General features: G+C 44.4%; 1 protein-coding gene across 1 annotated transcript in view; it reads right to left on the bottom strand.

Annotated features, from left to right (window-relative positions):
• The window catches only part of LOC129839511 (heterogeneous nuclear ribonucleoprotein L-like), a 59747-nt gene that overhangs the window by 21048 nt on the left and 11561 nt on the right, over nt 1-27138 (bottom strand). The window contains exons 2-4 of the mRNA XM_055907014.1: nt 12661-12779; nt 9553-9790; nt 6503-6588 (exon numbers count right to left, since the gene is read on the bottom strand). Of these exons, the coding sequence (XP_055762989.1) occupies nt 6503-6588; nt 9553-9790; nt 12661-12779 (443 nt within the window). The remainder of the gene's footprint in view (nt 1-6502; nt 6589-9552; nt 9791-12660; nt 12780-27138) is intronic.

Raw genomic sequence — 27138 nt, 5'->3', positions numbered from 1 at the left:
ACTGTTTCAAGAACAGCTTTTTTCCATCTACGTAACATTGCAAAAATCAGAAACTTTCTGTCCAAAAATGATGCAGAAAAATTAATCCATGCTTTTGTTACTTCTAGGTTAGACTACTGCAATGCTCTACTTTCCGGCTACCCGGATAAAGCACTAAATAAACTTCAGTTAGTGCTAAATACGGCTGCTAGAATCCTGACTAGAAACCCAAAGAATTATCATATTACTCCAGTGCTAGCCTCCCTACACTGGCTTCCTGTTAAGGCAAGGGCTGATTTCAAGGTTTTACTGCTAACCTACAAAGCATTACATGGGCTTGCTCCTACCTATCTTTCCGATTTGGTCCTGCCGTACATACCTACACGTACGCTACGGTCACAAGACGCAGGCCTCCTAATTGTCCCTAGAATTCCTATAGATCTCCATTTTTATGGAATGGTCTGCCTACCCATGTGAGAGATGCAGACTCGGTCTCAACTTTTAAGTCTTTACTGAAGACTCATCTCTTCAGTGGGTCATATGATTGAGTGTAGTCTGGCCCAGGAGTGTGAAGGTGAACGGAAAGGCTCTGGAGCAACGAACCGCCCTTGCTGTCTCTGCCTGGCCAATTCCCCTCTCTCCACTAGGATTCTCTGCCTCTAACCCTATTACAGGGGCTGAGTCACTGGCTTACTGGTGCTCTTTCATGCCGTCCCTAGGAGGGGTGCGTCACTTGAGTGGGTTGAGTCACTGACGTGATCTTCCTGTCTGGGTTGGCGCCCCTTCCTGTTTGGCCCTGTCCGGGGGTATCATCGGATGGGGCCACAGTGTCTCCTGACCCCTCCTGTCTCAGCCTCCAGTGTTTATGCTGCAGTAGTTTATGTGTCGGGGGGCTAGGGTCAGTTTGTTATATCTGGAGTACTTCTCCTGTCTTATCCGGTGTCCTGTGTGAATTTTAAGTATGCTCTCTGTAACTCTCTCTTTCTCTCTTTCTTTCTTTCTCTTGGAGGACCTGAGCCCTAAGACCATGCCTCAGGACTACCTGGCATGATGATGACTACTTGCTGTCCCCAGTCCACCTGGCCGTGCTGCTGCTCCAGTTTCAACTGTTCTGCCTGCGGCAATGGAACCCTCACCTGTTCACCGGACGTGCTACCTGTCCCAGACCTGCTGTTTTCAACTCTCTAGAGACCGCAGGAGCGGTAGAGATACTCTTAATGATCGGCTATGAAAAGCCAACTGACATTCACTCCTGAGGTGCTGACTTGCTGCACCCTCGACAACTACTGTGATTATTATTATTTGACCATTCTGGTCATTTATGAACATTGGCCATGTTCTGTTATAATCTCCACCCGGCACAGCCAGAAGAGGACTGGCCACCCCTCATAGCCTGGTTCCTCTCTAGGTTTCTTGCTAGGTTTTGGCCTTTCTAGGGAGTTTTTCCTAGCCACCGTGCTTCTACACCTGCATTGCTTGCTGTTTGGGGTTTTAGGCTGGGTTTCTGTACAGCACTTTGAGATATCAGCTGATGTAAGAAGGGCTATATAAATACATTTGATTTGATGAGGTAGTCGGGTGTGCTATTTACAGATGGGCTGTGTGTCACGTTCCTGACCTATTTATGTTAGTTTTTGTGTGTTAGTTGGTCAGGACGTGAGGTTGGGTGGGCATTCTATGTTATCTGTTTCTATGTTGGTTTTGGTTTGCCTGGTATGGCTCTTGATTAGAGGCAGGTGGTTTGCGTTTGTCTCTAATTAAGAGTCATATTTAGGTAGGGCATTCACACTGTTTGTTTGTGGGTGGTTGTCTCCTGTGTCCGTGTCTATGTTTGCACCATACGGGACTGTATACGGTTTGTTCATTTCATGTAGTCTGTTCCTGTTAATTTCGTTCTTCACGTTGTATGTAAGTTCGTCGTTCAGGACTGTCTACTTTCGTTTTGTTATTTTGTATCATTTTAAAGTATAGTTCGTTTTGTCTTATTAAATAAATTCATCATGTCATTTCAACGCGCTGCACCTTGGTTCAATCCCTGCTCCTCCTCTTCTGATGAAGAGGAGGAGGATTATCGTTACAGAACCACCCACCAATCCAGAGCCAAGCAGCGGTTTAAACGGAGTAAGGGACAGCGCAAGAAGGAGGAATGGACTTGGGACGATGTATTGGACGGTAAAGGTTGCTACACATGGGAGGAGATCCTGGCTGGAAGGGATCGCCTCCCATGGGAACAGGTGGAGGCACTGAGGAGAGCAGAGGCTACTGGAGTGAAGAACCGGAGTTATGAGGGGACGCGTCTTGCACGGAAGCCCGAAAAGCCCGTGAGTAATTCCCAAAAATTTCTTGGGGGGGGGCTAAGGGGTTGTGGGCCAAGGGCAGGTAGGAGACCTGCGCCCACTTCCCAGGCTAACCGTGGAGAGCGGGAGTACGGGCAGACACCGTGTTACGCAGTAGAGCGCACGGTGTCTCCTGTACGTGTGCATAGCCCAGTGCGGGTTATTCCACCTCCCCGCACTGGTAGGGCTAGATTGGGCATTGAGCCAGGTGTCATGAGGCCGGCTCAACGCGTCTGGTCTCCAGTGCGTCTCCTCGGGCCGGCATACATGGCACCTGCCTTACGCATGGTTTCCCCGGTTCGCCTGCATAGCCCAGTGCGGGCTATTCCACCTCGCCGCACTGGCAGGGCGACCGGGAGCATTCAACCAGGTAAGGTTGGGCAGGCTCAATGCTCAAGAGAGCCAGTACGCCTGCACGGTCCGGTATTTCCGGCGCCACCTCCCCGCCCCAGCCTAGTACCTACAGTGCCTACATTACGCACTAGGCTACCAGTGCATTTCCAGAGCCCTGTTCCTCCTCCACGCACTCTCCCTGTAGTGCGTGCATCTAGCCCGGTGCCTCCAGTTCCGGCCCCACGCACTAAACTACCAGTGCGTCTCCAGAGCCCTGTACACACTATATATTCTCCCCCTACTAATCCTGATGTGCTTGTCCTCAGCCCGGCGTCACCAGTGCCGGTACCACGCATCAGGGGTAGAGTAGGCTTTGAGGATACAGTGTGCCCTGTCCCTGCTCCCCGCACTAGTAGGAAGGTGCTTATCATTAGCACGGTGCCTCCAGTTCCGGCATCACGCACCAGGTCTACAGTGCGCCATATCCGGCCAGAGCCATCCGTCTCCCCAGCGCCATCTGAGCCATCCGTCTCCCCAGCGCCATCTGAGCCATCCGTCTCCCCAGCGCCATCTGAGCCATCCGTCTCCCCAGCGCCATCTGAGCCATCCGTCTCCCCAGCGCCATCTGAGCCATCCGTCTGCCAGGAGCCTGCAAAGCCGCCCGTCTGCCATGAGCCTGCAAAGCCGCCCGTCTGCCATGAGCCTACAGAGCCGTCAGCCAGACAGGAGCCGCTAGAGCCATCAGCCAGACAGGAGCCGCTAGAGCCGTCAGCCAGACAGGATCTGCCAGAGCCGCCAACCAGACAGGATCTGCCAGAGCCGCCAACCAGACAGGATCTGCCAGAGCCGCTAACCAGACAGGATCTGCCAGAGCCGCCAACCAGACAGGATCTGCCAGAGCCGCCAACCAGACAGGATCTGCCAGAGCCGCCAGCGAGCCATGAGCAGCCAGAGCCGTCAGAGCGCCATGAGCAGCCAGAGCCGTCAAAGAGCCATGAGCAGCCAGAGCCGTCAGTGAGCCATGAGCAGCCAGAGCCGTCAGAGAGCCATGAGCAGCCAGAGCCGTCAGAGCGCCATGAGCGTCGTGAGCCGTCAGCCTGCCATGAGCGTCGAGAGCCGTCAGCCTGCCATGAGCGTCGAGAGCCGTCAGCCTGCCATGAGCGTCGAGAGCCGTCAGCCTGCCATGAGCGTCGAGAGCCGTCAGCCTGCCATGAGCGTCGAGAGCCGTCAGCCTGCCATGAGCGTCGAGAGCTGTCAGCCTGCCATGAGCGTCGAGAGCCGTCAGCCAGCCATGAGCATCGAGAGTCGTCAGTCAGCCATGAGCTGCCCTTCAGCCTGAAAAGGCTGGATACCCAGAACTGCCCATCAGTCCAGAGCTGTCTCTCTATCCGGAGCTGCCTTTCAGTCCGGAGTTGCCCCTCTATCCTAATCTCCCTCTCTATCTTCATCTATCTCTATAGTCTTATCTATCCCTCTATCTTGATTTATCTCTCTGTCCTGGTGTTATCCTTATTTAATATATTATTAAGAGAATTGTGTGGGGGAAGAAAGAGGGTGGACATTCTTTGTGGGAGGAAGTTAGGATGGATTAGGGTGGGGTGGGAACCGCGCCCGGAGCCTGAGCCACCACCGTGGTTAGATGCCCACCCAGACCCTCCCCTAGACTTTGTGCTGGTGCGTCCGGAGTTCGCACCTTGTGGGGGGGGTACTGTCACGTTCCTGACCTATTTATGTTAGTTTTTGTGTGTTAGTTGGTCAGGACGTGAGGTTGGGTGGGCATTCTATGTTATCTGTTTCTATGTTGGTTTTGGTTTGCCTGGTATGGCTCTTGATTAGAGGCAGGTGGTTTGCGTTTGTCTCTAATTAAGAGTCATATTTAGGTAGGGCATTCACACTGTTTGTTTGTGGGTGGTTGTCTCCTGTGTCCGTGTCTATGTTTGCACCATACGGGACTGTATACGGTTTGTTCATTTCATGTAGTCTGTTCCTGTTAATTTCGTTCTTCACGTTGTATGTAAGTTCGTCGTTCAGGACTGTCTACTTTCGTTTTGTTATTTTGTATCATTTTCAAGTATAGTTCGTTTTGTCTTATTAAATAAATTCATCATGTCATTTCAACGCGCTGCACCTTGGTTCAATCCCTGCTCCTCCTCTTCTGATGAAGAGGAGGAGGATTATCGTTACACTGTGTACAAGTACAGTGATCGGTAAGCTGTTCTGACAGCTGATGCTTAAAGTTAGAGTGTGAGAGATAAGACTCCAGCTTCCGAGATTTTTGCAATTCATTCCAGTCAATGGCAGCAGAGAAATGGAAGGAAAGGCGGCCAAAGAAAGTGTTGGCTTTGGGGATGACCAGTGCAATGTACCTGCTGGAGCGCGTGCTACGGGTGGGTGTTGCTATGGTGACCAGTGAGCTGAGATAAGGCGGGGCTTTACCTAGCAAATGCTTATAGATGACCTGGATCCAGTGTGTTTGGTAAAATGGATGGCACTGTGATCACATCCAGTTTGCTGAGTAGAGTGTTGGGGGCTATTTTGTAAATGACATCCTCAAAGTCAAGGATCGGTATGATAGTCAGTTTTACGAGGGTATGTTTGGCGGCATGAGTGAAGGAGGCTTTGTTGAGAAATAGTAAGCCGATTCTAGATTCTTTAATTTTGGATTGGAGATGCTTAATGTGAGTCTGGAAGGAGAGTTTACAAGCTAACAGTCTACTATAAACTAGGTATATCAGTACTTCAGTATATCAGTTAAAAGTACTTCCCAAAAGTACTCCCCAAAACTGAACACAAATGTAGTTCACACTCCAGAACTATATGCACTGACTGGCCTACAACATGCTAAATATGACATAGGTTGTTATAAGGTTGATATAAGGCTTGCATAATGAAAAGTGTGTTGAAATATGGCCTCTAACCCACTACACATACTGGAGGTGTGCAAACCATAATAGACACAGACACACTGCTTCCGACATACAGGCGAGCGCTGATGCTGTCAGGTGTTTATTCATGCGAGATGTGTGTGTGCCAGGAGTGTGTGTGATGCCGAGAGACAGTCATCCATATTTGATGAAGGGCCATCTCGTCCGCTGGAATGCTGCTCATGCTGATCCAGCGCTCTCGAGGACCCGGTCGAGTGGAGTGGGTTCTGCTCCTCTACTCTGAAGCTTTTTACAGCCTGAGTGTGTGTGTGTGTGTGTGTGTGTGTGTGTGTGTGTGTGTGTGTGTGTGTTGTGTGTGTGTGTGTGTGTGTGTGTGTGTGTGTGTGTGTGTGTGTGTGTGTGTGTGTGTGTGTGTGTGTGTGTTTCTGTGCGGGGCCAGCACTGACTGACAGCTTGTTTCCCACTCCAAAGTGACATACTGATGCAGGTGTGCATACTCACACAAACCCACAGGGAGACATACACAGACATGTACGCAAAATCACTCATACAGACAGACTCCTGAATCCACACACATGTACATGCATCCACAGTAGATGCATCCTCGTCACACACCTGTGCATGCACGAACACACACACACACACACACACACACACACACACACACACACACACACACACACACACACACACACACACACACACACACACACACACACACACACACACACACACACACACACACACACACACACACGCCTGCAGTAGCCCACACACACTCACACTCACACTCACACACACTCACACTCACACACACACACACACACACACACTCACACACTCACACACACACACACACACACACACACACACACACACACACACACACACACACACACACACACACACGCACACACACACACACACACACACGCCTGCAGTAGCCCAGCTTGACTCCAGAAAGGATATTCCACCATGGCCTGGATTCCATTGCGTTTGAAGATGACAATGCGCAGCACGTTGCCTATGGGATTGCAGACTGTGTACAGAACATCCTAGAAGACAGAAGAGCAACGACAGGGCTCTGACTAATGCCGTAATGAACACAATAATAAGTCACAATTCAGGGGTGAGTTTCCTGAAAGCTTAGTAGTTCATGTGGTATTCATGTGGTATATGACCCAGACCAACACCGCACGTCGAAAAGTATTTAATCCGGATTATTTTGATTATATTTGTTCATGGATAGAAGATTGGCTGTCAGTTAAACATACATTTTAGACTTTACGTTACTCTCTTGTGGCTGAGAAGCTGGGTTGTCGAGATAAATAACATGCCACATTAGCTACAAGGCTTTCGGGAAACCCAAGCTAAATCGCTGTAAACTAAATCATCGTAAGCAACACCATTGTAAAGTTAAACCATTCTGAACTTAAACATTGTTAACTATTCTGACCAAAACCATTGCTGAATTATCACAAACTTAACCATTGCATCGTGAACTAAACCATCATAAGCAAACCTATCATGAATTAAAACATTCTGAATGAACTATCGTAAGCCATACCATTGTGAACTAAACTATTTGAAATGAAACCATTGTAAACTAAACCATTGTGAACAAAATCCTTGCAAGCTTCCCACTGGGCACACAACGTCATTTCAACGTGGAGAATTGGGTAATATTTGGTCGATACGTTGATCAATGTGGTTCCAACCTATTTACACCCACTCAAAAAGACAGCCAAAAGTTGGTTGAAATCCCAATGTGTTATCACTATGCTTTCAACCATCTAAAAGCACAACCAAATTCCAACGTAAAATCAACGTCTGATTTTTGTTTTTGTTTTCACCTAAATGTGTTATCACCGCGCTTTCAACCATTTAAAAGCACAACAACGTTCAAATGGGAATGTCAGATATTTAGTTCACCTAGATACAACAACTTCATGTGTTATCACTGTGCTTGATCTAATAGCCCAACCACATGACCTAGATTGCAGTTACCTGGGACTACATTAAAGAACATGGTGGATAAATGGGGTTTTGATTTTTTTGTACAGATTATTATTGCAATTGCAAAGATTTCTACAGACCTGAGACCCTGAACGCTTTCTATAAGAATACATTTATAGTTATAGTAAACTCAAAATGTAGTCTTGGATGTGTTCCTCATGTTCAGGTTGAACAAATACTGTTATATTAGTTTGTAAGATAGCCTTACCATTATGCTATTTACTGTCTTACAAAGGTAATATTGAATTGTGTTTGGTTGACAATGCAATCAAATATCAACATTTATTAAAGGACATGTATCTACTGCTTGGATAGTTCCATCTGGGCCATTGGCTTAATTCTAGTCTTTAACTTGTATTTTTGGTTGCGATGGAGACGTGAATCGAACATATACTTTGTTAACTTGTTGACAAGTTAATAGGCTATTTAACATTTTGCAAAAGTGATATTGAATTGTGTTTGGTTGTCAACACTACCAAATATCAACATTTGAAGGAGATGCATCTTATGCTTGGATAGCACTATCTATACCACTGAGTTTGGCTTCAATTCCAGTTTGTAAACAAATGAATAATTGATATGTTGGATTCCCGTCTCCATTTCAACCAACCAATATATGTTAAAAAATAGGACTAAATCAAATTTTATATTCACTTCAAATCAAGTTTTATTTGATTTAATCCTATTCTTCAACTTTTATTTTTGGTTGAGATGGAGACGTGAATCCACATATTTCATATTAACTTGTAGATTCCATTTCAAAATCAACCAACGCTTGAAACCCTAGGCCTACATGCATTGGCTATTTTCTGTTGAATCCCGGGCTGAATTTAAACAACGGTTGTTGATTACTTCCCAAATGCTACATAGGCCTAAATAGCATCATTGATGATACACAGAATGATCGATAAAGTATGGTTACATTTCATTTGCTCTGTGAACCTAACCCTTTGGAATGACTTTCATAGCAACGGTGACATTTCTCAACAATCATTCTCACGATAGCACATTGGCAAAGAAAGAATCTCTAAACTTGCACGGCAATCGCGTGCCGTATTCTATAGGTGTAATCTCTGAACCCATGACCGCACTCCATGCTAGTTAGCGATCTAGATTTTCTAAATTCGGTCTGTCACTAGAGATCAGCCTCAATGTTGCGGTGGGTTACTAATCGTGTCTTTGTCATGTGGTCTTCCTTTGACAGCTACGTCATGATGATGCCGTTCAAGCGCCAGGCGCTGGTGGAGTTTAAAGCCCCGGAGAGTGTCGACCAGTGTGTGACATGCGGTGCCAACGAAGTTGTCCTGTATGGCTCAGTTGGTAGTGCATGGCGCTTGAAAAGCCAGGATTGTGGGTTCGATTCCCTGGACCGTCCACAGGGCCACACACAAGTCAAATGTATGCATACATTACTGTAAGTCGATTTGGATGAAAGCATCTGCTAAATGGCATATATATTATTATATTATGGTTAATAGTCGGTGACAAATATCAATGCTAAGCAGGGCTTGGTTAAAACCCTGGATGGGAGACCGAAGGAATAGCTGTAGATAGAGCGACTGTCCAGTAAGAGGTGCTGCCCAGCCTATTGTTTTTATCTTATAGTGGATATTACGTTGAAAATATGACGTTGTTAAAATTTGTACAAATTCAACATATTTTATACAAGGTTTGTCTATGTTGAAATTTGGTCACCACGATGACATAATCCTGTGGTTGAAATGATACCCCTCAAAACAACAGTTGATGACAGTTGATTACTTTTTTCAAATCCAATGAATTTTCCACGTAGATTCCACATCACAATACGTTGACAAATAACGTTGAAACAACGTTGATTTAACCAGCTTGTGCCCAGTGGGTAGACTACCGTAATTTAAACTATTGAAATCTAAAACCATTGTAAACTAAACCGTCCTCAACTAAACCACAGTGAACTAAACTATTGTCAACATTGTAAACTGAACCATTGCACTGAACTGGCATGAAGTTCATGAACTTACAGTGGTGATGGGATAGAGGGGGTTCTGAATGGAGAGGAGCAGGACCTTGTTGCCACTGTTGGGGTCATCGGCGTTAGTTGGCCGCGTGATCCTCTTGCTGGTGGAGTAGTTGAAGAAGGCCTGCTGGCCGGCAATGTGGACCGCTTCGTTGGCGCCGCATGTCACGCACTGGTCGGCGCTCTCCATGGCTTCAAACTCCACCAGCGCCTGGCGCTTGAACGGCATCATCATGACGTAGCTGTCAAAGGAAGACCACATGACAAAGACACGATTAGTAACCCACCGCAACATCGAGGCTGATCTCTGGTGACCGGCGAAATTTTGAAAATGTTGATAGCTACCTAGCATGAATGTGGTTATGGGTCTGAGATTTCATCTATGGAGTACGGCACACGATTGTCGTGCGGGTTTGTCCTTTTGTCTCACGACAGAGAAAAGGTTTCCCTTTTTATCGGATGCTGTGCAACACTCGACAAAAAAATCAGACTGCAATATCTGTTGAAAACAGTGATAGTGGAAACTACCTGGAATCTACAGTACCTGCCATCTTGCTGCCAAAGAGGACCAGAATGGAAATAAACCTTAGGGCTTTAATGTGTTTTTATCCTCAATAATGTTTTGTGTATGTAATGTTGTATCTGGCTGGAGCAGCCAGCTACTTTTAATGATCTAATAAATTCCATCAATCAATAAATCAATCAACAAACCTTGTATCAATCATGTTACAGACATTTGATGATTGTCAAACAACAATCCATGTTCTTACTTCTCAAACAATCCAAAGAAAATTATAGTTCATTTTACAACAAGGAAAAAACTCCCTAGAAGGAAGACATCTTCATCCATTGATGTACAATCCATAACCATACTATCATCCTCAACTTTAGAATTTGTAAGCAACAAGCCCTACGGCTAATATACATCGCTTTACACAGCTCTCCTTTGGCAACAATCATATCGATCAGAATCGGCATTCGGGAATCACCTACATCCTGCCACAGGAAACAGAGACAGCATTCAATACACAGTAAGCGTCCCCACACACTGAAGACCGAGCCAGTGTTCCACTCAGTGGCCCATATTCAATTTTAGCTCCCCCAGTTCCCTAGTTAGACATCTCAATGTGTTTCTCATACAGACTCCATGCAGGGATGGTAAAACAAAAGTAGATGCCCGTGTGAGAATTTCTCTCGTCTAACAGAACCCCAAAACACACTGAGGTTATTGCTTTGTAACTCAACATTTGTGAAGAGACCCCAGATAGAAACCAAACTCTTTTTAAGTTCTCGCCTCTCCCGAGGTGCTGTTGTTCACCGTGCATTCTATTTTTGTTGAACTAGAAAGAGTTCAACATAAGTTAAAATAAAATGTCTCTCTGGTTATGTTTTATTTTACAGTCAACAACTATTCATCTAGCTAGTATCTTACAATATATACTAAGAATGGCTGGTATTGGATGATTGTGATTATAAGACATTATAAGGTGGTCATCCCTGCATTATAACTGCATGACAATGCATTATACCCGCAGGCCCAAAGATATATACCTTCTTGTTTCTGAAAGAACAACAAAAAGTACCAGAGAATGCACTACTTAAATTGCAGACAGAGCACACTCCACCCCCATAAATAACATTGCACAATAAAGCCTTCCCATCATTCTTATTCGGAATGCTGTCTTTGAGGCTACGGTTTGAGTGGAGCTGACAGCTCCCGTTCACCGTGTCACAATATGTCTGCCTAAGGCGTACTCGGAGGGGTCTACAGTATATCGATATTGCACCGACCTAAAAATACCCTCGTCTGATCTCAATTCCGACTACAGCACCGGGAAACCTACTCCACCAGTGTGCAAGTGAAGTCCTTCAAGTCCAATCAAATCCACATCGCGTAATATCCTCAAAGCGGTGACCCCCCGAGTTACGGAAATATCAAGTGACACTGGGATGGATGGATGCAGAGAGATATTTACAATAATCACAGGCATATTGGCCCCGTACACACTAAGGTTGTAAAACTGATGTACAACGCATTTGACACAACGGTTGTGATACAACTGCTATGTTTGTGATACAATGGAGAGTTTGTCTGCATAAAAAAGTCGACACAACCATTGTGCGGTGTCTCCGCAAAACGTGTGTATCAATACTTTTGTGCAGACAAACTCTTCCTTGTGTCACAACCGTAGCGTCGAAATGCGTCGTATATCAGCTGTGCAACTTAAGTGTGTCTACGGGGTCATTGTCTTTCTCCAAATTTCACCCAAATTCACCTCAACTTCAAATCAAAACTTTCTAGATTCTCTAAGTGAACATGAAGGGGCTCTGCAAATAGGCCTCTGCTGTGTATTCCCCGTTGTGTGAGTGCCCCAAATGAAGCTTCCTCAGGCAGTCCATGCAATAAGAGTATCATAGGTTTGTCCCCTGAGCAGCTATACTCTTGAGTAAACATGTGTGGTCTGATGTTAAAAGCAGGCAATTTAGAGGACAGACATAAGCTAAAAATACAGGTCCTAAATGGCACACGTTAATGTTTTCCAAGCCCTTAATGTCCCTTGTTCTACGAGAAATATGATAACTGGGAGATTGTTATTGCATTTAAATGGATTAAAAATGGATTCCCCAAGAGATGGATAATGGGAGATTAAAAGAAATCAAGAAAAAGGGAGTTGTATTCTAATAGGACAAAGAGTCCAATCCCACTGGCTTTGTTGGAGAAAAACAACCAAACTGCACACTGGGAAATAATATGCATCTCAATACATTCTGTTGATGCATTCAATCAGTGAGCTGCTCAGAAGCATAATAGTATTAGAATACTAACTACAATGTAGAGTCACAAGTATTTCGCTACACTCGCAATAACATCCTCTAACCATGTGTATGTGACCAATAACATTTCATTTGATTTTAGTAATATAATAGTTGGTAAGTGAAAACTCAGTTACAGTAAGTGCCACTCTGAACTATGAATACAGTTTTGTAATGCACTGCAGTTCTATAGTACATTTAAAATAATCATATGCACAGGTATCCATGTAATGGAAATGAGGCAAAAGATTGCCGCATGTCCCTCAAAGCAGAACAGACAACAAGAAATATCACCTACCAGATGTTGCCAAACTTCTCCAGGGCCTCAACCAGGTCCCCTTCCACCACTGACTCACAGAGCCCCCGCACGTGGACCACCGGAGAGGGGGCGATCCTGTGGGCATCCTCCCCATTGTCCTGGAGAAGAGATGGGGGACACTGGTCAAATGGGGTTCAAAGGTCAAATTGAGGTATACCACAAGGTACATACGAAGGCCGCTTTCACAGCAAAGAAGGTTTAACATAACAGAAATGTAACCAAACGCCAAAGTCCTCGTCAGCACTGAGCACCTTTGACATGCTGTTGGAGTGCACAAGGAGCGAAATTGCAGAATGTTCCCTTGTCAATGCCGTAACACTGTTTTCTGCATGTTTATAGTACATTTTCTTCTGTTTTGTAGCAATGTTGGTTTGGTTTGAATGACTTCAATCATAATTTTAAAAAATGTAACTCATTATTGAGGCCTAAGGAAATTAAGCCTCTTCAGATTCCTTGACACGAGGGCCACCTACAGACCAGCAGGCAAATACAGCGCATTTGGAAAGTATTCAGACCCCTTGACTTTTTCCCACATTTGGTTACGTTACAGCCTTGTTCAAAATGTATTAAATAAAAAAATGCCCTCATCAATCTACACATTTCTAAAAACCTGTTTTCGATTTGTCATTATGGGGTATTGTGTGTAAAATCAAATCAAATCAAAGTTTATTTGTCACGGGCGCCGAATAGAACACCTTACAGTGTAAGTGTAACAGTATAACTTTAAACCGTCCCCTCGCCCCGACGTGGGCGCGAACCAGGGACCTTCTGCACACATCAACAACGGTCACCTACGAAGCATCGTTACCTATCGCTCCACAAAAGCCGTGGAGCAAGGGGAAACCCTACTTCAAGTCTCAGAGCAAGTGACGTAACCGATTGAAACGCTATTAGCGCGTACCCGCTAACTAGCTAGCCATTTCACATCCGTTACATAAGTAAGCATTTCACTGTAAGGTCTACCTGTTGTATTCGGCGCACGTGACAAATAAATTTGATTTGATTTTACACACAATACCCCATAATCACAAATGGAAAACATGTTTTTAGAAATGTTAGCAAATTTACTACAAATAAAAAACAGAAATACCTTGTTTACATAAGTACTCAGACCCTTTGCTATGAGACTCGAAATTGAATTGCAAAAATCGCTGAAGCTGGAGACTTACATTTCCCTCACTAACTTTAAACATCAGCTATCTGATCAGCTAACCGATCGCTGCAGCTGTACATAGTACATCTGTAAATAGCCCACCCAATCTACCTACCTCATCCCTATATTGTTTTTATTTACTTTGCTACTCTTTTGCACACCAATATCACTACTTAGACACCATCATCTGCTCATCATCATCTGCTCATCTATCACTCCAGTGTTAATCTGCTAAATTGTAATTACTTTGCTACTATGGCCTATTTATTGCCATACCTCCTCATGCCATTTGCACACACTGTATATAGACATTTTTTTTTTTTTATTGTGTTATTGACTGTACGCTTGTTTATTCCATGTAACTCTGTGTTGTTCTTTCTGTCGCACTGCTTTGATTTATCTTGGCCAGGTCGCAGTTGTAAATGAGAACTTGTTCTCAACTAGCTTACCTGGTTAAATAAAGGTAAAATAAATAAATAATTGAGCTCAGGTGCATCCTGTTTCCATTGATCATGCTTGAGATGTTTCTACAACTTGATTGGAATCTACCTGTGGTAAATTCAATTGATTGGACATGATTTGGAAAGGCACACACCTGTCTATATAAATCAAATAACATTTGGTTAATCACATGCGCCGAATACAACAATGAAATGCTTACTAACGAGCCCCTAACCAACAGTGCAGTTTCAAAAGATATGGATAAGAATAAGAGATAAAAAATAACACATAATTAAAGAGCAGCAGTAAAAAATAACAATATATACAAGAGGGTGACGGTACAGAGTCAATATACGGGGGCACCGGTTAGTTGAGGTAGTATGTTCATGTAGGTAGAGTTAATTAAAGTGACTATGCATAAATGACCACAGAGAGTGGCAGTGGTGTGGTGGGAGCAATGCACATAGTCTGGTTAGCCATTTGACTAGACGTTCAGGAGTCTTTTGGCTTGGGGGTAGAAGCTGTTTAGAAGCCTCTTGTCTTTGGTACCACTTGCCATGTGGTAGCAGAGAGAACAGTCTATGACTAGGTTGGCTGGAGTCTTTGACACTTTTTAGGGCCTTCCTCTGACACCGCCTGGTATAGAGGTCCTGGATGGCAGGAAGCTTGGCCCCAGTGATGTACTGGGCCGTTTGCACTAACCTCTGTAGTGCCTTGCGGTCAGAGGCCGAACAGTTGCCATACCAGGCAGTGATGCAACCAGTCAGGAAGCTCTCGATGGTGCAGCTGTAGAACCTTTTGAGGATCGTAGAACCTTTTGAAGATCCCACAGTTGATAGTGCATGTCAGAGAAAAAAACAAGCAGTGAGGTGCAAGGAATTGTCTATAGAGCTCCGAGACAGGATTGTGTTGAGGCACAGATCTGGGGAAGGGTACCAAAACATTTCTGCAGCATTGAAGGTCCCCAAGAACACAGTTGCCTCCATCATTCTTAGATGGAAGAAGTTTGGAATCACCAATGTTCTTCCTAGAGCTGGCCGCCCGCCAAACTGAGCAATAGGTGAGAAGGGCCTTGGTCAGGGAGGTGACCAATAACCTGATTGGTCCAGAGTTCCTGAGTTCCTCTGTGGAGATGGGAGAACCTTCCAGAAGGACAACCATCTCTGCAGCACCACCCAGGTTTTATGGTAGAGTGGACAGACGGAAGCCACTCCTTAGTAAAAGGCACATGACAGCCCGCTTGGAGTTTTCCTAAAAGCACCTAAAGAACAAAATTCTCTGGTCTGATAAAACCCAGATTGAAATCTTTGGCCTGAATGCCAAGTGTCACGTCTGGAGGAAACCTGACACAATCCCTACGGTAAAGTATAGTGGTGGCAGCATCATGCTGTGGGGATGTTTTTCAGTGGCACGGACTGGGAGACTAGTCAGGAATGAGGGAAAGATGAACGGAGCAAAATAGAGAGAGATCCTTGTTGAAAACCTGCTCCAGAGGGCTCAGGACCTCAGACTGGGCGAAGGTTCACCTTCCAACAGGACAACGACCCTAAGCACACAGCCAAGACAATGCAGGAGTGACTTCAGGAGAAGTCTCTGAATGTCCTTGAGGGGCCCAGACAGAGCCCGGACTTGAACCCGACCGAACATCTCTGGAGAGACCGGAAAATAACTGTGCAGTGATGCTCCGCATCCAACCTCACAGGCCTTGAGAGGATCTGCAGAGAAGAATGGGATAAACTCCCCAAATACAGGTGTGCCAAGCGGGTATCGTCATACCCCAAAATACTTGAGGCTGTAATCGCTGCCACAGGTGCTTCAACAAAGTACTGAGTAAAGGGTCTGAATACTTATGTAAATCTCAGTAGAACTACTGATTTTCAGAGGGTTCGTTGTCCGGCAGAGGTGAAAGAGAGAAATCCAGGTCTGTCACACAACTTAAATGTAACATAATTGAAACCCAACTCTACTGAAAGCGTTCGGACTGTGGGTCCTTGTCTTGCAGCTGGACGTTGTTAAATCTCAGCACAGGCTGTTAATCCGTAGTTCTTCACACCTGTTTTACAGCGGCTTCACAACTCACACACCCTTCACACTTTTCTCAAAGTGAGGGAAATATGCTAATGATGAAAACCTCAAGGGGAAGGACTTCTGAAGTAGCAACTCACAGAGCAGGAGAATCACTTTGTAAACCGTTGCACATCTTTGTGAGCTCTGTTTGAAAATTCATGAACGCTTACATACGATAATACAAGGGGAATTGAAAGTAGAGGAAAACCATATCTGAATACTCACTGATACATTCATGTTGGACTGGCTATTCAGGCATTCAAATATGTATGTTGAAATATAAAAGAGAAGAGTCATTGCCAATATTGCTTATATGCTTCACAGACCAACCATGAAAATGCAAGTCTGGCAACATCACCAAAAACCAATACCTAAATATTACACAATTCATCTGCGAATTGAACTCTGTACATTCAAAAAGTTTTCTTAGTCTCCAATTAATTTGGAAAACAGATTACAAACAATGATGAACAGCACACAAAAAAAACTAATTCAAATAATTATCCACTAAAAGCCGCTATGAAACATGAGGAGTAAAATTGGGAAGACCAATATGAAATTACTCTAAAACCACTTCACGATGAATGAATGACCTCAGCCCGATTTTAAGTAATGAGATTTTTTTCAGAATCCCAATGAACCAAAAAAGCAGCAGCTGCAGTGAACAGGTTACAGCATCCATTCTTATAATCTTCCAAATGGATGCAAATTGTCGGAATTAAGAAACGAAACAAGTCACCCTGATGAAACTGGAGCTACAATACATAAGAAAATAAGCTAACAGTAATTGGAATCAGACTGTCTGACGCTGTATTCTTAAGACGACTTGGTCTGCCTTGTTTCCACCATAGACCGGCTTTGAGAAACCGCATCGACAAGGGCCACGGCACTTCTGAGGCAACCAATTACTTTCCCTCTTCTTTGTTCGAAGCTAGCTCTTCCAGATGCCCAGGATGGTTCATTACGGGAGCTGTCCGTCGCGACGAATCCCCCCCGTCTAGTCTAACCTTCCATGCGCTCTGGGACAACGCCGAGCCCCACACGGCTCTACTTCAGACACAGAAACAAATTGAATCCTCGCCGACAGGCACTGTGCTTAAGATGAGATTTGTTTACAATTGACCACATTCTTACCTCCCGGCTTATCTAGAAAGAGAGATGGATAGGCTGTGTCCCGATTCACCACCCTTCTCCCGGAATATGCACTTGCACACTTTCTTCCATGGATTTAACAATGATGGAAACTCCCTACAGCCAATGTTTACACCGATCATTAGCTTTCAAATCCATAACGGGGAGTGTGTGAGTGCACACTTTTGGAAAAGTGTGGAGAATCAGGACGCAGACAAACGTCCCTGAAAATAACTCAAATACGCCCTAGAAATGACAACCGCAATCCAGGGACGGCGTCTGTCTGAAGTAGAACGTCAATTCATTCTGAAAGCAACATGTAGCTCAACAAGCTCCTGTAAAGACATTGATATATTCATATCCCTTTCCTGGGGATCTTTTTAATGCTCGGGAAATTGGAGAGGGGGAAAAAAAAACATGCAAAACTGTCGCCTGTCACAGTGGTAAAGGAAAGACTCAAGTTTCTTTTGTGCAGTTCTATGACACGTTGAGACAGACGACGAATAACAGAATAACTGGTGTGCTTTTCGCTGGGGTAAAATTAAGCATAGAAACTATTTCAAAGCTGCTTTATGGCTCTCGAGCAGTTGCTGTTTGGAAAATATCTGATCTGTCTTCTTTTGATGCCTGCACTTGAACACAGTCAGGCATACCTACCACTACTTTAACTACCCCAACTTTCAAGGGTGTCTTCAAAACTGAAAGTATCTCTCTGTACCTTTCTTTCTTCCATTTTTTTCCTTGTTCCCTCTTTCTTACTATCTATACTTTCTTCCTGTCTTTAGTTTTATTTCTTCCTCCTCCTTCCTCTCTTTCACTCGGTCTGTCTGTATTTCTTTCTTTCCTTTCCCTCGTCTCTCTCTCTCTGTCTCTCTCTCTCTCTCTCTCTCTCTCTCTCTCTCTCTCTCTCTCTCACCTAGACAGACCGTGGCCTCTTTTGTCAGTCCCACGTGCAAAGCTATTTTCACCAACTGACACTTGCAGTCTGCCCCTTCCCAGCACTGAGGAAACGTGGGCAAAAGATCTGTCCCCAAGAAAGGGGGTCTTGGAGCAGCGATTCATCCCATGAATCCAGCCAATAATCCAGTGCAGCCAGCCGAGGAGATAAAATGCAATGTCACAAGAGGTTAACGCACTCTTGTATTTTTTAAATAGTATTTGTTCACATTGTTCACACACTACTCTCCCACGGTAGCTGATAATGACAATTCCCACTGATTCAGACTCAACCTCAGTGACAAGCGTATGCTGCTGCTGTTGTGAAACAGCATCCAGACGAACACAGCAGCAGAGGGCCTGGCAGGCCACACACACAGGATACACATCTCCCCGGCTCTGTTTTGCAGTTTGATCTGAAACATAGCTGCATCAAAGGCTGTTGCACCACTTACTCCACCTCTACTGCTATGCAAGCCACGTCCCTCTGGCTTTACACCCTGCAGAACAATGCCCTAACAAATACTATTGAGCGATATTCTCAGAAAGTGTTTTTTTTATTTTATTATTATTATTTTTGATACATGCTTTACTCCCTGTGATGTTGAAACAGTAACTCTTCTGTCGTCTGAGAGACCCGCTAATTCAGGAGTCCTTTTTTTGGCATTTATCTGAACAATCAGCAGTTGCGGTCGGAAAATCACCTCAGTCAAAATGGTAAAAACAACAACGAAATATCAAAATGTCAACCTTCCTAAGCTTTGCCACTAACACCTTAGCATGAGCAAAAGCACGAGAGCTTGCAGTTTTTGCTCGATGCAGACAGCGACCTTGTTTCCGGCAGCTGAACTGAAGGCTTTGTGAGGCCATACTACCTCATCTCACGATACGGTACAAAACCTGGGAGACAACCAGGTTTTGGAGACAACACTAAACACAGACACACACTTTGGTTTGTCGCTGCTTTGAGCAACCTTTTTGGGATAACTCTCCTAAAGGCTCTTTAAAGTACACTTTAAAAACCATTCTAGTGTAGATATAACCATTGCCTGCCACAAAGCACATCTCAAGAACCCATTTTTACAATCCACACACACATTATTGATTGTTATCCTTTTTAGATGTTTTAGAACGGTCTCAAAAGGGTTCAATATAGAATAATTTGACAAAACCGTGTCCCAAAAAACAACTAACCTCTCCAGAAGCCTTCTAAGCAAAGTGTGCACTTTAACATCAGGTGTCCGCATCAGATATCTCTTCTCCACTCGCACATGTTATATTCAGAATGCTGCAGACACTCAAAGAGCAACTTAGGGCAAACACTTAGCCATGTTTAACAGTGTTGTGTAACTGTAGGCCAGATACAGGGGTTGACATACTGTTTGTGTGTGTGTGTGTGTGTGTGTGTGTGTGTGTGTGTGTGTGTGTGTGTGTGTGTGTGTGTGTGTGTGTGTGTGTGTGTGTGTGTGTGTGTGTGTGTGTGTGTGTGTGTGTGTGTGTGTGTGTGTGTGAGAGAGAGAGAGCGAGCGAGCGAGTGCGTGTGTATGTGTGTGTGTTTGTGTGTGTGAGAGAGAGAAAGAGTGTACATTTGTGAGAGCATGCATGTGTGCCAGGTTATGTGTGTGTATGTTCATGTATGTGAGAGAGTGTGTGTCTACACCGCCTTTTCCCAAACTGGGGTATGCGTACCCCAGGGGTATGCACAATGCCGTCGGGGGTACGCCAAATAAAACAGGGCTATACATTTGGGTGATGTTTTGTTCTTGCCTGAGTAGCCTCATAGTTGTTCTGCTTCCACGAGCACATTCAATGCTAGCATCAGTAATTCTACCTTTGTTGCTAGCCCAGCTAGCATGGACACTGACATCTGATGCAGCCGAAGAGCTACTGCCCCCTTACCCGGGAAAGCACCAAACAACAGACAGGGACCATCGAAGAGGCGCAAATATGATGAGAACTACATTGATGTGGGGTTCACTTATATTGGGAGTAGTGCCTTTCCTCAGCCACAGTGTGTTATATGTGCAAAAGTACTATCTCACAGCTCAATGAAACCGTCACTCTTGCACAGACATTTAGAAACTAAACACGCCAATTAGAAAAATTGGGTGTTTTTTCTCGCCTGAATGATCTGAATCTAGGATTTCAGTGACTCTCCGCAACTATATTCAATGTAATGGACACAATTGAGGCTATGATTAAGAAGGACAACACACAGGTCTTTCCATCATTGTATGGTTTTTTGTGTGCAAATTAACGCAAGTTTACAGACAATGTCAAATCTGATACAGCGAAGCATCTGAGCGAGCTGGGTGTGCAATTATGCAGGTACTTTCCCGAAACGGACAACACAAACAGCTGGATTTGTTATCCCTTTCATGCCCTGCCTCCAGTCCACTTACCGATATCTGAACAAGAGAGCCTCATCGAAATTGCAACAAGCGGCCCTGTGAAAATGTAATTTAATCAGAAGCCACTGCCAGATTTCTGGATTGGGCTGCGCTCAGAGTATCCTGCCTTGGCAAATCGCGCTGTTAAAACACTGATGCCCTTTGCAACCACGTACCTATGTGAGAGTGGATTGTCAGCCCACACTAGCATGAAAACTAAATACAGCCACAGACTGTGTGTGGAAAATTATTTAAAACAGACTCTCTCCAATACAACCCAACATTGCAGAGGTATGTGCATCCTTTCAAGCACACCCTTCTCATTAACCTGTGGTGAGTTATTCACCATTTTTGATGAACAAATAAGGTTTTATATGTAAGATGGCTAAATAAAGAGAAACATTATTGATTCTTATTATTTGTTCCCTGGTCCAATAAGAGCTCTTTTCCACTTCCCATGAGCCGGGTTGTGACAAAAACTCATGCTTATGTTTATTACATGTATTGTATAGTGTGTGTGCGTGGCAAGCTTACAATGATGGCAAAAAACAGCATTTGAGAGTGCGCTGACCCTGGTGCTAGAGGGGGTACGCAGCTGGAGGTTGAATGTTTGAAGGGGTACGGGACTACAAAACGTTTGGGAACCACTGGTCTACACAATAAAATCTACGGTAGAGATTTCATTAGAGAGGAACCAATCTAGAAACCAACAGGTTATCAACTTCGAGCTACAAATATCCAATACTTTCTCGAACTATACTTTATCTAACTGCACAGCCCGCCAGCCCAAATGCATGGAAAACCTTACATCATTGATTCTTCGCTCTGGCTCTATGCTCACCGCAATGCCCTGCCTGCTGAAGCATGACCTCCCCTGTCACTGGCTGGATGTGGTTTTCTGCTGAGTCAGTCACCATTCGGGCCAGACAGTCTCTTCACGCATCACTTTCCGTTCAGGTTGGGCGTCCCCAACTGAATTTACTCAGACCAAAGGGTTGAGTTGGAAGTTGGAACATGGCCTTTTATGCCGCATTAACTGTCTTAAAGCAGTTCCCCACACAAAGTTAGAATTAAATTGAGATCAGGTTCTTTTTGTTGTCATTGCTAGCTAGCTCACTCGCACTTAGCCTTTGGGACCAGAGCAGCAGAGTAGAGCAGAGGGAGATGCTAGCTGTAGGTCATCAGTGAAACATCCTGACAACCGTAAAGCCTGTGGCATTAATCATTGTGGCAGTTTGTTTCACATGACGTTAGTAGGGGCTCGGGGGTTTTATCGTCCGTGCCAGGCGAGACGACCATGTTTCTACCCCTCGTGCACACACACGCGCGCGCGTGCACACACACTACCACCACCATCAGACAGAACAGTGTGGATATGACAGGAGAACAGCTATCTCATAGTCGCGGCACAGCCGCGGCAAAGGGCATTTTGTACCACCCCCCGCTCCCCTCCTTTGCCCTTTTCTCCATCTCCATAGCAACAGGATCTCCACTTTTTTGGGAGGAATGAGGGGTGAGGGGGTGACAAGCTTTGACACATCCCTTTCAGTGACATTTGCGATCAAGGACGGATGTATGTATAATTACAATTTTAACATACATATTCATCATCCCTGGCTTGCTACTTAGTTTCTAGGCACCCGTTGATTTGCAACTAACAGGCATTTTGGTTTTGCCGAGCGGGGGCCATTAACTAAACCAAGTTCCTCTTCTCTCATTTATTTTTTCTTCCTCCTTCTCTTCCAGAATGTTCTCATTAAACCTGGCCTTGTCTGCTACCGCTAAATGAGAGCGGTAAACATTTGCCAGGTCAAACGCTGCACAAACAGGGCTAACAAGGCAGAAGTAATGCATAATTTATCTCGCCAACAGCCAGGGTTCCACAGAACAAACAATCTGACGAGGGAACATTTGTTTTAGTGCGGTTTTTCGAGAGTCGTCATTAATTTAACCATTCTGATAATGTCTCAGCCTACGTCCCAAATGGCACACTATTCCCTATATATTGCACTACTGTTAACCAGGGGCTCATAGGGCTCTAGTCAAATGTAGTGTGCTATATAGGGAATAGTGTGTAAATAGAAATGTCAGATGAAGAATCCCTTCAGGCTGTCGGATAGAATGGAAGAAAATCAGGAGGTGCAAGTAGTGTGAAATATCTTGGGCTTTCTTTTGTCAAAAGCGATTACTCTTCTGGTGATGATATGAAAACAAGGCTCGTCTTCTACTGCATGGAACCACATTTGAATTTATATATTTTGGTCATGAACAATTAACATTGTTTTATTGAGCAAACCTGGCAGGCGGGTAGTAGAGACTGCATAACCACATTTGAAACTGAATTTGAAGATTATATAGAGAGTCGTATACGTATATAACAAAGATAGAACATGAATTGGTTCCTAAACGTAGATACCATTACGTAGTAGCAGTTCTTATAATCTGTTGTAGTTGTAGTAGTTGGTTGTAATATGGTTATATGATGTCTCCTCAACCAGAAAACCAGGTTACAACAAGACAATTGCGCCATGAAGTCCCCATATGCCAAAAGTTTGACACACTTTAATCACATAAAATAAAACATGGTTCTGGATCGTTCTCCAATCCAGCATGCGGTTTAGCGGACAAATTAAATGCCCCCGTCATTTTCAATTATTCTGCTCGCCACTTGGGTTCGGAAGGGCCCCATTTCTGTTAGAACAATCCTGGTTAAATATTTTATATTGTTTCCTCATGCAACAAACTCCCTCAACCCCCTTCTTCTCTCATACCCCCATGTCACATTAGTTCAGCTGCACCATCGAGAGCATCCTGACTGGTGCATCAGGGCCTTGTATGGCAACTGCTCGGCATCCGACCGTAAGGCGCTACAGAGGGTAGTGCGTACGGCCCAATACTTCACTGGGGCCAAGCTTCCTGCCATCCAGGACCTACAGTATATACTAGGCGGTATCAGAGGAAGGCCCAAAAAATGGTCAAAGAACTCAGTCACCCAAGTTATAGACTGTTCTCTCTGCTACCACAGGGCAAGCGCTACCAGAGCGCCAAGTCTAGGTCTAAAAGGCTCCCTAACAGCTTTTACCCCCAAGCTATAAGACTGCAGAACAATTCATCAAACGGCCATCCGGACTATTTACATTGACCCCCCTCCCCCTTTGTTTTTACACTGCTGCTACTCGCTGTTTAGTGTCTATGCATAGTCACTTTACCCCTACCTACATGTACAAACTACCTCGACTAACCTGTACCCCCGCACACTGACTCTGTACCGGCACCCCCTGTACATAGACTCGTTATTGTTATCTCATTTTATTGTGTGACTTTTTTTTTTAAACTTGAGTTTATTTAGTCATATTTTCTCAACTCTATTTCTTGAACTGCATTGTTGGTTGTGACAAATACAAAATGCAATTTTATTTGATGGACAAGGCAAGACGAGGCAGATAAAGAGAGCCTAGCTCACACCACCAGACCTGTGTTCCAATATTATTATATCTACTCAAATACCTCAAGCGTTTCCTCTAGCCTGCCTGGATTGCCAGATGGGTGTGGTTTCAATCAAGCACAGATTAAGTATTTAAAAGGATTTCAAATAGTATTTGAACCTAGGTCTGCACCATACACAGGATATTGAACCCGACCGTCTTTCCTGCTTTGAACACATGAGTATTTCAGGCAGAATTCCAGAGGCCAGAAGGTGAGACAAGATGGCATTTTGAAGCTTTTGTTCTCTCCAGGTGCCTACCTGTGTTTTTTCAGCTAAAGGGAAAACGTGGACACTAGCGTTTCAGGCACTCTGGGACAATATGACTTCCAGAATCACAATATCCTTCCATTAAAACTTCTTCATGAAATATACAAACTGAGGATGGGTATACAGAACAGAGGTTTGCTTCAAGTCTTTCCTATGCGAAAAGATGGACCATTGTTCATTTGGTTCAATTAAAGGCACTTCCCCCAAAAAATGTAAGTAGATAATTTCCCAAAGTCCTTGAACACAGGAGAGGAGATCTCCACTCGTCTATTTGTCATCAATTTTGGTGTGTGTGTGTGCCTCTCAGACACACGCACACACATCCACACCCACACAAACACACGGCCCAATCTTTTCAACTCCTCAACCCAGAACTGCAGAGTATGGGCATAGCAAGCAATATCCTGCACAATACATCACTTAGGGACGCCTTCGAAGCCAGCTGTCAGAAAAATACTGCATTGCATTGGCCAATGTCGACTCCCCTCCGCAGCCACGGTAATCGACAATGTTCAAACAGTGTTAGCGTCATCAGTCTAAGGCCACAGCAGACACAAACACAACACAAGAAAGGGCTATAGTATGATCACTATCCTTAATGCCCTTTGAGTTGATGCTGGAGGCTATTTTTGTATCCTTCTTCATTAAATAGATGGCTATTCTCTCAAACAAGCATCTGGAGGGCAATTGGGACAACACACGACCCTGCAGTGTACTAGACACACATACGCACCCATACACACAAACAGCGCCTTAAAGGGATAGTTCAGGATTTTGGCAATGAAGCTCTTTATCTACTCCCCAGAGTCAGATAAACCCGTGGATACCATTTTTATGTCTCTGCGGCCAGTATAAAGGAAGTTAGACGTATTTTCACGAGCCAATGCTAACTAGCATTAGCGCAATGACAACCTAACCCCAGCGGGACTCTGGACTTTTGCCCACTCGAAGGTAGTGCGCCATCCAATAAATTATAACTCGTCCCTGTTTCCTCTATATGAGAGTGGGCTGGCCTTCCTTAGCTCTTCGGAGACTAAGGAAGGCCAGACTAACTAAGGTTTCATTAATAAGGCCATACTGAGACAGCTCCCATTTGACCTGTGTACCTACATTGTCCAGCAGACAAATGACAACTATCGCTTGTGCTCATATGACAGTGTTTTGTTGACTGTGCCTTAGGCCGGTACAGTTCCAGTTAGCAGCTCCTTCCGCTTGGAATGAGCTTCAAAGGGCCCTGAAATTACAGGAGCTCATCCCTTAAAATGAGTTTAAAGGTAAGATAAATACTAGGATGGAGAATGAAGTGGGGAGCTGTCGATAATCTGAACCCTAGTTGCTCCACACCTCCCCAACCCATCTTGCTGCTCAATGTGTAAATGAATGCTTTTAAACTGTAGTGCTTTGTTTTTTATGTTGTAAAGGTGTCGGAAACTTTGCGTGCTACTATTTCGGCCAGGTCTCTCCTGTAAAATTGATTTTGAATTATATTGAGACTAACCTGGTAAAATAAAATAAATAAAAGAACAGAAACTGGGTGATTACCATCATCAAACGACGAGAGGAAGGCATAAAATATCCCCGTCGTCCAGCTGCTCGTGCCCTTTCTGCCTATGGGCCCTGGTCAAAAGTAATGCAGAGAATAGGATGCCATTGGAGATGTACACCTTCTCTCTCCTTTCCTTCTCACCCATGCAGCCACAGAGGTTATTAATATGGATATGATTGGATTCTATGCCCTACTTTTAAAATTACACATTGACATTCGGGAGGAGTTTTCCACCGCTTTGATGATCTTCACAGACTTGTTTCCCCCTCATCTCTTTCTCTACATTGTTTTAACGTTGTACGCGCCGAAGCTTGCTTTTTATTTTCACTTCAAAGGGGAAGCCTATTTTCACAAGGCTGCAGGCTTTTGGATTGCTTCTGTGTTGTTGCGTGCACAATGAAACTGTTATTGATGATCATGCGTTTTTGGCATGTGAAAAACGAGGCTTTAAAGAGACCGCGATGCGCACGGTGCATTGCAATCAATGTGTGTATTTTTGAAAATCATTCAAGGTCGTTATCTGTGATAGTCCCCATATTCACCATGAAATTGATCATCAACCTTTGACAGAAAATTGCTTGAAAAACATGATAACTGTTCATAGATCATATCTGATGGACCAGGGCCTGTATGATAGTAATAATAATCATCATTTGGGGGTGCTTACTGTATATAGTCTTGTTTCACTATATGTACAAGTGGGTAACCTGTACAGGTGTGATGTTTTTGACATATCCCACTCCCCTTGAGACCTCCTCGGAGAGGGTCGGGGAGTGTTAATATAGGATCAGTTTTGCCTTTTAGATCATGATCATGATATGGGCGGGGGGTACCTGATCCAAGATCCGAGATGCTTTATGGTTTCTTGATTTTTTTCTGTGTAAAGATTCCAGTTGCATGGATGGAAAATATCCCTACACCCACTCCCATTGCTGTTTGAATATGATCATTTTTCTATTAATTTAATTCAAACGGCAGTTGCAGCTACCACCATATTGCTTTTCCTCTCGTTGATTACAATGTATTCAGTGTTAATGCA

Source organism: Salvelinus fontinalis, chromosome 3 (assembly GCF_029448725.1).
Source record: "Salvelinus fontinalis isolate EN_2023a chromosome 3, ASM2944872v1, whole genome shotgun sequence".
NCBI lineage: Eukaryota > Metazoa > Chordata > Actinopteri > Salmoniformes > Salmonidae > Salvelinus > Salvelinus fontinalis.
The sequence above is the reverse complement of the archived record's forward strand: the minus strand, read 5'-3'. Positions and strand labels throughout refer to the sequence as shown.